We start from the raw sequence: 15,127 nt of genomic DNA on the forward strand, positions 1-15,127 counted from the left end.
TGTTGCAGCACTTTAACATTTAATTTTTCTTTAAAAATGATTCAATCTTGTGATCCTCCTTAAGCAAACAGTGTGTATAGTTTTGATTATTTGCTTAAGCTAAATTCAATCTGTCGTTCTATATTTATCTTGCAGTAGTGAAGTAACGTAGTAACGTGCTTAAGCTCATGCAACATATCTCTTTAATCTTCCTTTAGTTGTGACAGTCTTTTTGAAAAATAATTGTATTTTCTTAAACGTGTTACTCTGTATTGGATTACCTAACGTAACACAATGACAATTTGTGTAGATTATATCATGATAATATGGGGTTCATTATTTAACTAGTCCGACTGAAAATCGACAAATTCTCAATCTCACAAAAGCTGTCTTCACGATAGCGCTGAAAATCTTCTAATGGGGCATAAAAAGTTCCACCGAAGGAGTCATAAAATTTCCGAAGCACTTCTGTGCAGCAACAATATTTAATCTATAACTATTGACAAACCTCTTGGGTAATATTTACTTGTAATATTTGTCATTGCGGTTAATTATTGAGAATGCTTGCATCTTCTATAACATCTTCTCTATTGACCATTTAAAAGCCGGGTATATTTAAACTCCCTTACACACTTAAGACATAGAGTCGAAACAAGAGGTTTAAATATCAAAAAATATGCAGTAAGCCTTTGTAGAAATAATTACATATTTTTCGCTTTCAATAGAAGTATTTGTATCGGTTGACAGCCGCCTTTAGCACCGACGACTTCTATTGGCCAGGTATTTTTGTTCTGTAATGCAGTCTAAGTTATATACACAGTATATAAACGGGTACAAAAAGAGGCAATGCTCTAGGTAAAACGGTATATGGAAATACACTGGAGAATGGTTAAAAGGTAGTTAGGCAAACTATCGACCGAATCTACCTGTCAAGTACACCGTTAATTACCAACTAAACGAGAGTGGAATATAATGAACAACTGTGAAAACGAAATATTATTCATTGGACAAACATAGATGGACTTGATATTTTAAAGGGAATTGTGAAATGTATTTTATTGGATTATGTTTCATAAAGACGGGGTGATCTGGTCAAATGATATTAAAAGAAAAAGAAGATAGCTTCATGAACTCTAAAGAAGCACGTGGGACAAACTGCTCAACTCTGTCACCGGTGGGGCGGCCCGTGTCGTCTGCCACCGGGCGGCTGTCGTCTGCCGGGCGGCGGAGTGACGTGAATATTTCCGTGGCCTCGGTCACTGATGAGGAACTCTCGTTCTCTGACTCGGACGATGAGGGGGTAACTCCAAGTCATCAAACAAACGAAAAATTTTGGAATTCTTTCGGTGAATCTCTAAAGAGAATAAATGATGATAGTGGGAAATTCCTCATTCGACCCAAACCGAACTTCAAGAGCAGTTTTACATTTCAAGGAGCCATGACAGAGACCTGTGGAAACACCCAGTATGGGAGTAGTAGAGGGTACACCAAACTTAAAGAGACTTTGAACAGACTGACAGACGTGTCGGGAGCAGCCGCAAGGATGTTTGTCAATGCCACCAAACCAAAGGAGGATATAACTTCAGAAGAAACACAAGAGATTGACGAAGAGGAGAAACCGGAAACCGGCATGAAAGAGATAACATCGGCACTAGGTGGCGCTAAAAGAAGTTGGAAATTAATTAAACGAAATGTGAACGAGACTGCAATGGAAAAGAAAACAGAAAAGACTAAGCTAAATTGGGATATGTTAGCCCATCACGCTAAGGGATTAACAGACCTGGAGCGCTCGAGGCAGGATCTGTACCAGCGGTACGGTTTGCTGCCTATGCTGCACAAAGACGGAAGTTATGAGTGTCGGAACATAATGTGGAGTGAACGGGCAATTCGTTTGAACATGACAAACCCCATACAGTACAATGTAATTACTTATGACAAGCGACGGGCCCAGAGCGCCAAACCTCGCAGCAAAAAGCCAACCCCAAAACTTACCATTCAGCGTCCTTCTTCCGAGAAACCGCATTCCCTTCGAACTACCTCAGCGTCCACGAGCCGTACCGGAAGAGTACCATCAGCGGGCATTTCTGGCAGAACAATGACCAGACCTGCCGCGCATAGACAAAGTGATCATCTCTTATCTCCGGTGAATGCATTAAGAAACAATTTCTTTTCATGACTTAGTGTTAGTTGGATTTTGTCATATTCATATTAATTTAAAGTTGTTGGGCATTTATCACTTTGACTATGTTTGATTTTATTTGTAAAATACCTTTAATTAAGTGAAGGCGGTAAACACATTCAAATTTATGTCTGGATGTTAAGGAAGCTCTAAACATTGCACACTAAAGAGTTCTACTTATAGGGTAGACTAAGTTTTATGCAGTTAGAGTGATCTGCCCTTAGAAGTAAGATAGAAAAAATAATTAGTTACAGTTAATAACACAATTTGTAATAAATTAAAATATTATTAGCGTTATATTAGACCAAGAATAAGTAATTCAATTCATTATTTCCATTAATATTCCCCATGTAAGTAAACAACAGTGATTTCTGTTCACGAATAGTCCATTGTCTTTGAACATTTTTACTGGAGAAATAAGGCAGGTACCCTATGTTGAAAATGAACTAAATAGACTCAATGTGCACACCTTTATATGATATATTTTCTCTCAGTCCAAAAAGCACTTGTTTTTAGTGTTTAGAGCTTCCTTAAACACCATTTATCCAAATCTAACCAAAACCTATACCCAAACCTAAAACGACAATAACAAACTTCTATAGTATAGAGGTATATATACATGTATAAAGTTATTATTAAATAATTTCTTTATTAAGTATTCCATTATATTAATGTAGTCTTTTCTATACAGTAAATATTTGAATGGCATTGTTTGCTTTAAGATATTTTTTCCTATTTGATATGAATTCGACGTCTCGTACTGACAGTTCTAATTCAGTCAATACAATACAGTTACTCAGTAGCCGCCATAGACAGGTTTCATTAATATTGGGGGAGTTTAAAGCTTAAATTACATGTACCTTACAAGTTCAATTCAATTTAAAAATTCTGATATTCCCAGGTTTAATAACTTCAAATCAATGCTGTTACTAGACTCTCAATACATACAAGTGGACCGCAGAAACAGGTGCTCGGAGCACTGCAATGAGCAGTAGTCCCGTGGCTCTCTGCTACATATGTTCTGCTACCTTTATATTTGATTGTAATTGAAGTAGTTGTCCGTCTCTCGTCAATAATACTTCCCCTGATCAAATAGTCCTCTGGCAAACCATTAAATTCCCGTCATAAATACGCTATTTGCTCTTCCCAGCTGTCCTACAAGAGAACAGTGTCGAATTTAATTGCAGTCGATTTCGAGGGGGATTAAGAAGAGCTGGAACTCGACAAATAACGTGTTTTAGGGCTGCTCCAACTCTAAACCTAAAATCGTTTGGTAACATATTATTAATATTGCTAATATCACTAATAAATCGGTTATTTGATGATGATCAACAGGGTATTTACTCAAACGTTTAAAATAATAATACTTAACGATGGAAATTACTTTAAATTAAAATTGAAGATCAACAAATTAATAAGAAGTGATTAAGTTAAGAGGAACATTGTTTTCGAAAACAAATGTGTTATTCAGGGGTTTAATGCGGAGAGTCAGTGGGCGAGGGTAAAAGTCGGATAAACGGGAAAGCCGCCAATTTCACGGCTTTCCGAAAACTGGTGTTAAAATTCTTGTAAGCCCTCAGCTACGAATATTCTCTTCCCAGTAAGTCATGGGTTAAACAAATTGACCATACTTTTTCCTAATCGGCTTTTGGGCGCCAATGTACTTTTATTATCAACACAAAAAGGTAATATGCTGATTAAGCATTATCTGTTGTGATTACATAAGAAAGGTTATATAAACATCTATTTATGACAATACATTTTACAAATTTCTTTGACTTTTTTCCTGTAACACAGATGAATTCAGAATAACTAAAAGTAACGACCTGATTCTGAAAAAAGTAAATATCTATGGTCTTTGGACGCAAGGAACATTTAAAACTGACAAAAAGTTAACAAGTATATTCCCATTCAGGAGAGAGCGGCGAAATAAATGCCGAATGTTAAGTCAAAGGGTATGAGATTTTACCTTGATGAGAATCAGTATCGATGATAATGGCTATATATAATGTTTCTGCTATAAAAGTTTACCCCCTTAAAATTATAACACAAGGTAGTCAGTACCAATGATAATGGCTATATATATTGTTTCCATTATAAACCTTGTTTACCTAAAATAATAACACAAGGTATTTAACTGCAACATTACATGGTGTAAGATCCCCTCGAGAATTGCAGTCACTTTTGCTTTTAAAAAAAGCAGTGAAAAAGATGTTTCTTACCATTTCTGTCACAATAATTATGTTTTCCCGCGTTTCGAAGTATAGCGGGAATTGTATTTATAGTAACGTGTTTGAATGGTTATGCGCAGTAATACATTGTACAAGGCGGAGCCATAGGAAGGCCAGTATGAAAGTTCAGTGTCATTTAGTTATGGATTCATGGTTTTTCTTAGTCAGTCTCACTCAGTGCACAAGTTTAAAATCACAGAAATCTTTTATTATGAGCAAGTACAAAAGTCCTTACTAGATGTTACTGAACACTCTTGTTCGGACGTCACTCAAATTATAATTGATTTAATTACAAGGTTCCTGTACTTTTCACAGGTTTCATATACGTGTATTGTGTGCGTATTATGCGTATTATATGGAAAAGGTTTCCAGAGGTTTTTTTTCTTTCTTTTAAAAAAAAACCCTCAAGTATATTATCTCTGGTTTTTCACCATGGATAGTATAATATGGTCTCAAAATATACATGTGTAATATGCAAAAAATGTTTTGTATTAAACATACGCTTCCAAGGCTATATAGGGGTTAAATGTAACATTAGACGCCGGTTGCCTTAGCTTGACCGGCTTACACCTAAGTTGTGTTTTGTTTATATACGTGTACATGTATATGAAGTGGAAGGCATTCATATAAGTGTATATTATACTTTATCTACAGAACAGTGTATGGTACGCTTGCTACAATACATTGTTCGCTGACTGTAACCACGATATGCTATGTTCTAGTTTCAGACAGAAAGCAAAAAATTAAAAAAAAATGTTGAAATATTCAATATAGTATTCAACTATTCCAATTTTCAAATAAACAAACATGTCATGAAAGTATAGCTTAATTGGTATATAAATAACCTACACAATTTTCCCAGTCGGACGTAATTCTAGAAACAGCCTTTTAGCCAATTGAAATAAAAACAAATATTTCCGCCCGATATTGAGAACACTCGCAGGCCTATTGCACACATGTCACGTGCTACCCACATTAACCTGTACCCACATTAACCTTTGTGACATCGTATTTGAATTCTGAAGCACAGGCACTTGGGGTATGAACCCCCCCCCCTTTTCCATTCTTTTTCTTTTTAAATATTGGGTCAAGTCACCTTTTTACTATTTTTGTATTCTAATATGCACTTTATGTTATCAATAATGTAACTCTTTTGTCTCTATATGCTGTTTTGAAATATACCGTTTTTGACTGATACATAAAAAGAGAGAAGCCTTCTCTCTTTTTATGTATCAGTCGAAAACGGTTCTCTCTTTTTATGTATCAGTCGAAAACGGTTCTCTCTTTTTATGTATCAGTCGAAAACGGTATATTTAAAAACAGCATATAGAGACAAAAGAGTTACATTATTGATAACATACAGTGTATATTAGAATAAAATAAATAGGAAAAAGGTGACTCGACCCTATATTTAAAAAGAAAAAAATTGGAAAAGGGGGGGGGGGTCCATACCCCAAAGTGCCTGTGTTCTGCAGTGCAGGGAAAGCAAATTTTATAAATAGTGGTCGCCTTCATCTGATATTCATAGTGTTAGCTATGAAGCAGCCTCTACATTGTATATATAGAATGTAGATTAATAAAAAAAAATTAAAAAGATTTCATAGGTCTTGGCTTCACTTACCATTCTAAGTCAGTATGACTAAAACCAATTCTGACAGATGTAGTTGTTTTGCCTTCGACTAGAATGAGGCTCTGTCATTGGGTAACGGACGGCGAGTAGAAAAATTTGACGGCAACATTGCGGATAAAGCTATTCATCCAAATTTAAAGAAAAAAAATCATGCCAGCTTCTAAAAGAAATCGGTAAATTTATTACTTTATAACCGATTTTGCAATGCTGCGATAAACTTTATATTACATTACATTACTTTTGTGATATAAATGTGCTACACCATTCAGTTGAAATTCGTTTCTTACGTTTGTAATCCATACATCATTTCCTACCATATCCTGTAAACATGACTTTAGTAGTATACAATTGTCCCTATTTTGTATTTTTAACCAAGAATTTTAAATTCTTTTTTTTATCTGTAAAGCTCAAAGCGGGTAAACCATGTCATTACAAGTACTTTGTCTAACCTATAAAATTCTCTTACAATATGAAACATGTACTTTCTTTATGAAAATCCCCCACTTCAGGTGCATAGCATAAGACGCTGCTTACATAAATACCAAAAAGAGTTTTCAGTTTTAAGTTCATATCTTTTATTTTGTTAAACAAACCGTACATTGCCTTTTTGTGTGTGTTTGGAAAAATTTACCATTAAAATCAAACCCAGATATTGAAACTGATTTTCAATCCATTAAAACGGTGTCTAGTTACACGATATCAATTTTAAGTTTTAATGAACGTGGAGTTGATAGATTACTATAGTCACAGAGAAATAACATTCAAAATTATCTGAACTTACTGATCCATTTCCTCTTATTTTCATCAAGAAGAATTTTTAGTGCTCAAATACAAATGAATATTATTAGCTCAAGTGTACCTTTGAGTCGAGATCAGTAGAGCTAAGTCTCGTCAGAGATTTGGTTTTAACCCAAAAGCATTGAGGCTCTATTTCATGTGTTTGATTTTGCGGTATAAAGAAAATCATTGGCATGTCAGATGTCAAATTTCCTCGATGACTTAATAAAGTAAAACACAAATTGATAGCAATATTGACATTAGCATTGATTTACTATACCAATCACGGGCACTATCGGATTCATTAAAACGCCATTGAAATCTTCAGAAATCTTTTCTATATGACATTACCTGTATTCCAACAGAACTGTATTATGTATATGAAAGAAAAAATTCTATACGATTACGTGCAAGTAACCTGCATTTTAAATGCACATTAATTCATGTAAACATTGTGTGCTCTTAATCAAAGAAAATTTTTTCAGCTTGAGTTGTTAATTCTCTCTGACCAGTAAAATCCAGTCTCTGGATTGAAGAGATGTGTTCAATATTGAAAATCAGGAAATTAATGTAAAAAGTTTAATTGTGTGCTAGAAAAATAATTTATATATATATATAAAAAGAATAACGAAAAGTCATTGGAACCTGGATGTCTATCCTAGTAAGGGTGGGGGGGGGGGTGGGGGGGGGGGGTGGGGGTGGTTTCTGTCTCTAAGCACCTGTTGGTTTAGAGTTTATTTACGCATAGTATAGATCGAAGATCTACACCAGTTTTAATAGAATACCAATATACCAGTTAATATGTGAGATGCATTCGGATAAAAATTCAATACAAAATTTTCGTAAGATATCTTGATATTAAAAAGCTATCAAAAAAAAATAGCACTTGGTTCAATCAAATGAATGTTTTCTTGAAAGGTCCTGCTAACTTTAAGGTCAATTCATGGATAAATGGCAGGTTAAATTGCACAAAATCCTTGTGATAATATTTATTGTGTAAAACAAAATCACTACCACAATATCCATTTATGATATACATGACGTACATATGTATCACTGATTATGTAACTGAAGTCTTCGACTTTAGCTACTAGCAACTAAAGTTGCTAAATTAGCGACATGACTAAAACACCTTTGTGCTGAAGTTTTCAAAGTTCTGAAGAATTATCGAAAAAATGAAGAGGAAGGGATTCCTAGCCCCTTGACGAAATGTAGATGAAAGGTGAAAATAACGAACCGAGATCAATTTCATAAATCATGTAAATCCTACGCGTATGTTTATAAAAGCTCAAATTCACACTTAAATGGATTCAGTATGGGTTCCTTTTTGAAAATCTTAATCTAGATCCTCTTGAAAAAAAATCTTGATTGACGAGGTCAGGGAAGAATGAATTATTTGTATAAACCAGAAAAGATATGTTTGATATGTGATGAATGTCTATTATATATATATATATATATATATATATATATATATATATATATATATATATATATATATATATATATATATATATATATATATATATATATATATATATATATATATGTGTGTGTGTGTGTGTGTGTGTGTGTGTGTGTGTGAGGGTGTGTGAGGGTGTGTGTGTGTGTGTGTGTGTGTGTGTGTGTGAGGGTGGGTGTGTGTCTGTGTGTGAGGGAGGGTGTGAGGGTGCATGCACAAATTTAAAGAATTTAAATACACACACATAAAATACCTATCACCTTAATCAGTGCACATCTGAATATGTAAAAATGTACACACAAGACAGACACTCTTTTTCTGAAAACCTTTAAAAGAAATTGTTTTAGTCTTGTCAGAACGAAAATTTAGATCCCTACTTCTCGGTGTATTTAAAGATTAGGTTCAATGTAACTGGTACACACAGAGACAATACGTCAATTAGGCAGAGCGTGTTATATTATTTACTCATCTATTCAGTCTTCATTACGTATACGTTTCATGTAGTTCAATGTTTGTCCACAATACAAAAGCACTGAATAGTTAAACAAAGAGCAGTAATTCGTAATCGAAACTTGCTGTCCATTCACTAAGAATTCGGAACTCAAGGTTGGCTTTTATTATCTGAAAAGTTTGTTTTGAACATGACATTGACTGTGCCCAGCCCTATATTACAGAATTCACTTTTAATCATTACGATACAGTGGTCAACATTTCATTTTTTTTTAATTCAAATACCCGGTAATCTATTCTATATTTTATCTGAAACAAATTATTTTCAGCATAAAATTTATATTTATTATGTTAAAACATTACAAAGTTATTTTTTTTTATGTAATAATAATTTCAAAAAATTACGGAAATCCGAATTTATTGATTGTCGCTAGCCTGTGCAGACTGTGCGAAAGAAGAGCGAGAACTCTCGTTCACCGAAGTAGGTGTAGGTTTCAACAATACTTATATACAAGTCGGGGTCAAAATAATTAAAAAGTTGCTGTACTTCCAAAAAAAGTACTGCAATACGTAGACCAGCAGAAAGTTTCTAGGTTGTATTGAAAACATGTATTATAAAAAAAGATTTCTTTCTTGATCTGAAAAAACATATATTTTTTTCATTATGAAGTAAGAAGTCTTATTGCTAAATTAAGCTGTTATAATAAATAATAATAGCACGGCCTTAATATTAAATGTTTATCTAGGTATCTATTGTTGTAATGTAGTCTTGACTTTTAACCTCAGAATTAAGAGATGGTTTCACATATCATATTACATGTAGATCTATGTTGAAATTTTTTGAAAAGATCAACAGGAATCAGGACAAATAGCGCCCCCCCCCCCAAAAAAAAAACACAACTGGCACCCCCCTTCAATCATCCTCTGCTTGAAACATGGACTTTACTCACGTTAATTAGTGGATATAAATATTTATACTATTACTACATATTATTACATATCATTACATTATTACATAGCTATGGTAAAAGAAAATTAGACAATAGATATTCTTATTTATTAATTAAAGTACATGTGTATAAGAAAATATTTGGAGCTACATGTAGTATACGCTAATAAATATATTTCCACGGTATTCAGATTTGTTGTTATCATCTGTAAACTTTCAGTTTAAGTTGATCACATAAAGTGGTTTGGACGAGTTGTCTTTGTGTTAGGAGTAGTCCCGACGGTGGGCAAGTTTTATCTGTGTTGCATTGTTCTAAGAGCCAGTTGTCTTAGGGACGGCGTGTCTAGCATTCTGGTGCATGCGCAAGCTGATTTTCCCCCATAGTGTTCGGTTTAGTCCACGCAATAATTTTATCAACTTCACCAGATTTTCATGATAATATGACACTAGCATAAAAAAGTCAATTAAAATGAAATTTAAATCTAACATTTTAAACAAAATATCTTTTTTTTTTTCATTGGAGGACTTTTTACTATGATCCAAGTTCTGCTGTTCTGAAGATCTTAAGATTTTATCATAAATTATTTCTCTTTATTCACATGAAAAAAAATGACCCCATAAGGCTATGTTTCCCTCCCTTAGCCTCAAGGGATTATAATCATAACTAAGATACTGGAATATACACAAAATGAGAATGCTTCAATATTAATTAATATGACTTAATGGCTTTGCTGTTTTGGAGAAAAGAATTTTTAAAAGATTTCATTCCTTTATACTTGCATTATATATAATACCCGATTTTAGATCTATCCTAAACCATTGTCCATAATCACTTAACTTTATAGGAATTTCTGCATATCAATATGAATTAGAGTGATCCTGCTACTCTTTTTATGCTCCCGCCATAAAATGGCCGAGGGCATATATTGATACCCTGTTCCGTCATTCCGTTATTCTATCATTCCGTCATCATTGACTTTCCGTTCATTATCTCGGCAACAGTTGCACACATTCAACTCAAATTTGGCATATGGATACTGTCATAGGAATACGCAGGTCTAGTTCGAATTTGCTCATGGTCCGATGATTTTGACAGTTTCCCTCTTGAACTTAGAAAAAAAGAAGAAATTTTCAGTTACCGCTCTCTTACTTTTGTAGGGATGTATGTATAAGGTTGGATATGTAGGTGTTTTACCATAAAATAAAATAAAATACCGGTCAAGATTGAATTTAGTCTTCGATGATTTTTGATATAGTTATCCCTCTTGAACTTAGAAAAAAATAAATTTTCAGCTTCCGCTCCACAGGCACTTGTTTCTGTAATAAATTTTTGACCCATAGTATAATAATAAACCTTGTTATTATTATACTATGGGTCAAAATATTATTACAGAAACAAGTGCCTGTGTTCCGCTCTCAAACTTTTTGTAATGATGTATACAAGGTTGAAATTGCATATGCAGGTACTTTACCAGAAAACTGGTCTGAAGATTTTTGACAGTTATCCCCCTTGAGCTTGGAAAAGATTTACTAAATATGGCATTTGAAATTTTGGTTGCCTGCGGGGGGCATTCGTGGCGTTATGACACATCTAGTTGTTTTGTTTTTTTTTTCAATTCCCTATGCATTCACATGTACGAGGGTTGTCCGGTAAAATCGTGGACAAAACGTTTTTATCGAAAAATAATGGGCGCACTAAGCTGAAATCTTCAGCAAATGTTTATTTATCATATTTTAAATACATCTTATTTATTTATTTATTTATTTATTTTTGATAAAGTATAGACAAAAGTGAAGATTTTATTATGATTGAATGTGCACAGGGCACGATCCTACGGCGCACGATAAAAAAAAAAAATCAGACTCTGGGCGTGCTTTATTTAGCTTAACTTGGTGTACACTAGTGTACACCGGTGTGAAAGATGATGGTGTAGTATATGTTTTGCATCTCGCCAGTGTTTGGCTAAAAATTTTTGTTTAAAGTGAAAAAAAAAAATTAATAATTGAATAAATTATTTTAAATGGTCAAAAAATGATTTCAATGTCATCACTTACACACAAAAGACAACTTGAATGTGATTTCTTATCCTTTATATTACATAAAACCATTTCTTAAATTTTCAATCGTAACATTCTCCGCCATATTGGATTCAGTGTACACCTTTCAACACATGCCCTAAATTTGGTGTAAGAAAGTGTACACCAAAAGTTGACACCCCTGCACTTGATTAAAAAAGGTGTACACGGTGTAAGCGGTGTAAGTGAATCAATCGCGCCCAGAGTTTTATTAGAGAATAAAATAGGTCACAAGGTTTGGGTAAAAATTATCCTAATTTTAATCTACTGTCTATAATGTCGTCTTCTGGAAATCTTCAGGGCATTTGTTTAATTTTTGGCAGTTTCCTGAGCATTTGAAATGGGAAAGTGGTATGCATACATATGCATTACACACAAAAATGGCGACTTTTGATGACGTTTTGGCGCACCGGAGAGCACTTTGCTTGATGTTAATGATTTAACATATTAGTTATTCCTCCTTTTTAGACGGTGGCTATTTATAGCCACAGGCTATTGCTGCTGGTCTGGGCTATGAATAAACAACAGTGTAAAATCACGGGGACCCTAGCGGCGATTTTCGCAGAGACAAAATAATGAAAGTGGGGTCGTTTCGATGTTCGAAAATAAAATGTACTTGGTTCTCAAGTTATTTCAATGACATTTTGTTGATGGGCGCAAAGTTTAATTCCTGATATTTGCCGTTATAATATTTCTCGCCTCATGAATATTCATTAAATTACGCCGACTTAATGTTAATTCGTACAAAAACTGATTCGTATATAAGGAGTCAGTTCGTATGCAAACCACAGAAGTCAATTCGTACATAAAGTTTGCTGAACATGAAACAAATGCAAAAAGTCTGTTCGTATACACGGCCTTTTTGCGTTGTGTAAATGTAAAATTTCAATAAAATTTATCAAAAGTAAAAAAAAATCTGGGGGAAAATATTTATAGATAATTGTTTCACATTACACCTTACCATCTTAGGAAATAAAATAATTATTGTTAAACCAACACACTCTCGGCGGTTTCTTCGCTGTTGAATGTGCGACAAACACGAATTGCGAGATGTTCCCAATTTGGTATTCCCTAATTACGAGATACTCCATGCTTGGAAAGCGTCGATCCCTAAATTTCTCCATTTCCAAAAATTCAGTTAACATGATTCGAGGACTGCGTATTTCTTATTGTTTTGTGGAATTTTTATACAATAATACTTATACAGTTTATTGAAATTTTACGGTGTCTTTTGATTATTTGAATTTCTAGTATCTGTTGACGATACTATATTAGAGAAAGATATATTTTCGGAATAGAAAAAAAAATCACGTCCTCTTAAAGTTTGCATAAAAGAGAGTTATTGAAGGCAGATACGATGCCATGTTGCAAATTTTATTACGGTTCTATCTAAAAACAAAAGGCATTGCCTAATTATCTCGGACACAAAATCTACTGAAAGGATGCTAATTTATCAAAGCTATAATTATAAGACTGCGACGAACAAAAGTTACCCATATATTTCATTTGTATTTGAAAATTCTATCGTGCCTCGAATAAAATTTACCCTTTAAAAAGTGTAAGAAAAAAGCTACACAAATACATTTACATGAAATATTAGGATTTTCTTGCGAATTCAGTAGGCTTAATTTAGGTCAGCCTTCTCCTACATGTGTTTTCAAAACTTCGTATTACACAATGACTTGCGGGGTCAGTGCATATTAAGATATTAAGAGAAATAGAGGGTGAAAGATATTTTGTTATTCTGTTCTTTTTTTTTTCTTTTCGAATAGTATATACATGTATATCAAACAAATAGGTAAAACTACTGTACAATTCTTGAAGTCTTTCAACCTTATAGAAATAAGTAAATTACTGGAAATTTGGCAAAGATTGAGATTCAAAGATATAGTCTATTTCATTATCTTTCAGCATATGATTTATGTCGCGCAAAACAACAATACAACGCCAAAAGTCATTCATCATTTCCCTTTTTACCGTATATTTTAAGAAAAGTTAGTTTTTGTTTTAAAAAATATTGTGAGTTCAATTTTACTCCAGATTAGCAAAATTTGATAATTAATCACTGAGTATAAGATTTTATATTATAAAGTCACAATTTCTAACTTCAGCACACCACGATTTCATGACACTTTTTGTTGTAAAATTTAACTTTTTCATTCGATACTTGATATCACTGAAATGCATGCTGATATGATTATTTTCAAATTATGCGAAGAAGGTACAATGAATTCGGAATTTACTGATACTCGCTCATATCTGCAACTCACAATAGGGTTATTAATTATTCCTATAATATTTCAAACACATTTCTACAAAAAAAAAATGCACATCTTACTTGGAAGCGCACCTAAATGGAACCACACATGCATGAAAGCTGTCTTAAAATAAATATATTCGGTCACCACATGAATATATTAGAACCTTTGATTCCCTTAATTTAACATTTAGGGTAAAATGAATTGTTTTAAGGATTAATTAATGAAAAGAAAAAGATTGAAATGATCGATCTTTCGTTTCTGGCATTTCAGCGCATTTTTTTCTTCAAACATAATTTTATAATAAAACTAAATAAATGTAGAAAATTTCATGCAATAAATTGCTTAACAACTTCAATTAATACATGTCCTCATTATACTGACGCAAATATAAATTAACTTATCAAATTAATACATGTATTGTGAAAAATTGCAACAAACTTTCATATCTTCAATATCATTTTACAGATTCTCATATCATTTTATTTTATTTAATTCATTCATGCCAGTGGCCATGTGGTGCAGTAATTAGAGCATTTGCTCTAGAGTCACGGAGTAAGGAGTCCGATCCATCCTTACGTCGCGGGTTCGAATCCCACTGCGGGACGTGGAGACCGGTCCTTCGGATGAGACTGTTAAACTGAGGTCCCGTGTCGCAGTAAGTGCTGACCAGAAAAAGATCCCTCACTGCACAATGGCCCTGAGTGCTGAGTATAGATATAAATTTAAAGCCCACCAATGGCAATGGTGGCGTCTCATTATGAGTGAAAAATTCCCGAGAGGGACGTTTTAATTAAAACAAACAAAAAATCAAACAAAATCATTCATGCCACCGTCTATCAGTACTCACAGTACTTTGATTTAAGTAAATCTGACATTTCATATGTTTAAAACTGTCAGTTCGTTTTAAAATATTACTGTCCCATAGCAAAATCACGTTTTTCCGCTTGTCGGAAAGGCCCGATAAGTTTCAATTGGAACGGAAACCAGTCCATCTAACTGTGATAACCGTGCGCATACGAGTACATGTACCTTATACTGGTTGCAACTATTATACAGCGTAATCCATGTATAACAACATTCTTTGTTACAAAGAAGGACATTTTATTAATTCAAAGTCATATCTTTCGTTCAGC

At 33.6% G+C, this 15,127-nt stretch overlaps 1 protein-coding gene across 1 annotated transcript; it reads left to right on the forward strand.

The window, feature by feature from the left end:
* The first annotated feature begins 436 nt into the window (after nucleotides 1-436).
* Nucleotides 437-2,733, forward strand: LOC133200928 (uncharacterized). Its single transcript, XM_061336743.1, has 2 exons — nucleotides 437-494; nucleotides 705-2,733. Exon 2 carries the CDS (start codon nucleotides 1,076-1,078, stop codon nucleotides 2,153-2,155), a length of 1,080 nt encoding a protein of 359 aa, XP_061192727.1. The 5' UTR covers nucleotides 437-494; nucleotides 705-1,075; the 3' UTR covers nucleotides 2,156-2,733.
* Nucleotides 2,734-15,127: the final 12,394 nt, after the last annotated feature.

The sequence above is a fragment of the Saccostrea echinata genome, unplaced genomic scaffold, assembly GCF_033153115.1.
Source record: "Saccostrea echinata isolate AGI-Se365-2 ecotype Australia unplaced genomic scaffold, CSIRO_AGI_Sech_v1 ptg000041l, whole genome shotgun sequence".
Classification (NCBI taxonomy): domain Eukaryota; kingdom Metazoa; phylum Mollusca; class Bivalvia; order Ostreida; family Ostreidae; genus Saccostrea; species Saccostrea echinata.

Bases quoted from the DNA above. Each gene is read 5' to 3' on its own strand.
- LOC133200928 (XM_061336743.1), top strand. From the start codon at position 1,076: ATGATATTAAAAGAAAAAGAAGATAGCTTCATGAACTCTAAAGAAGCA.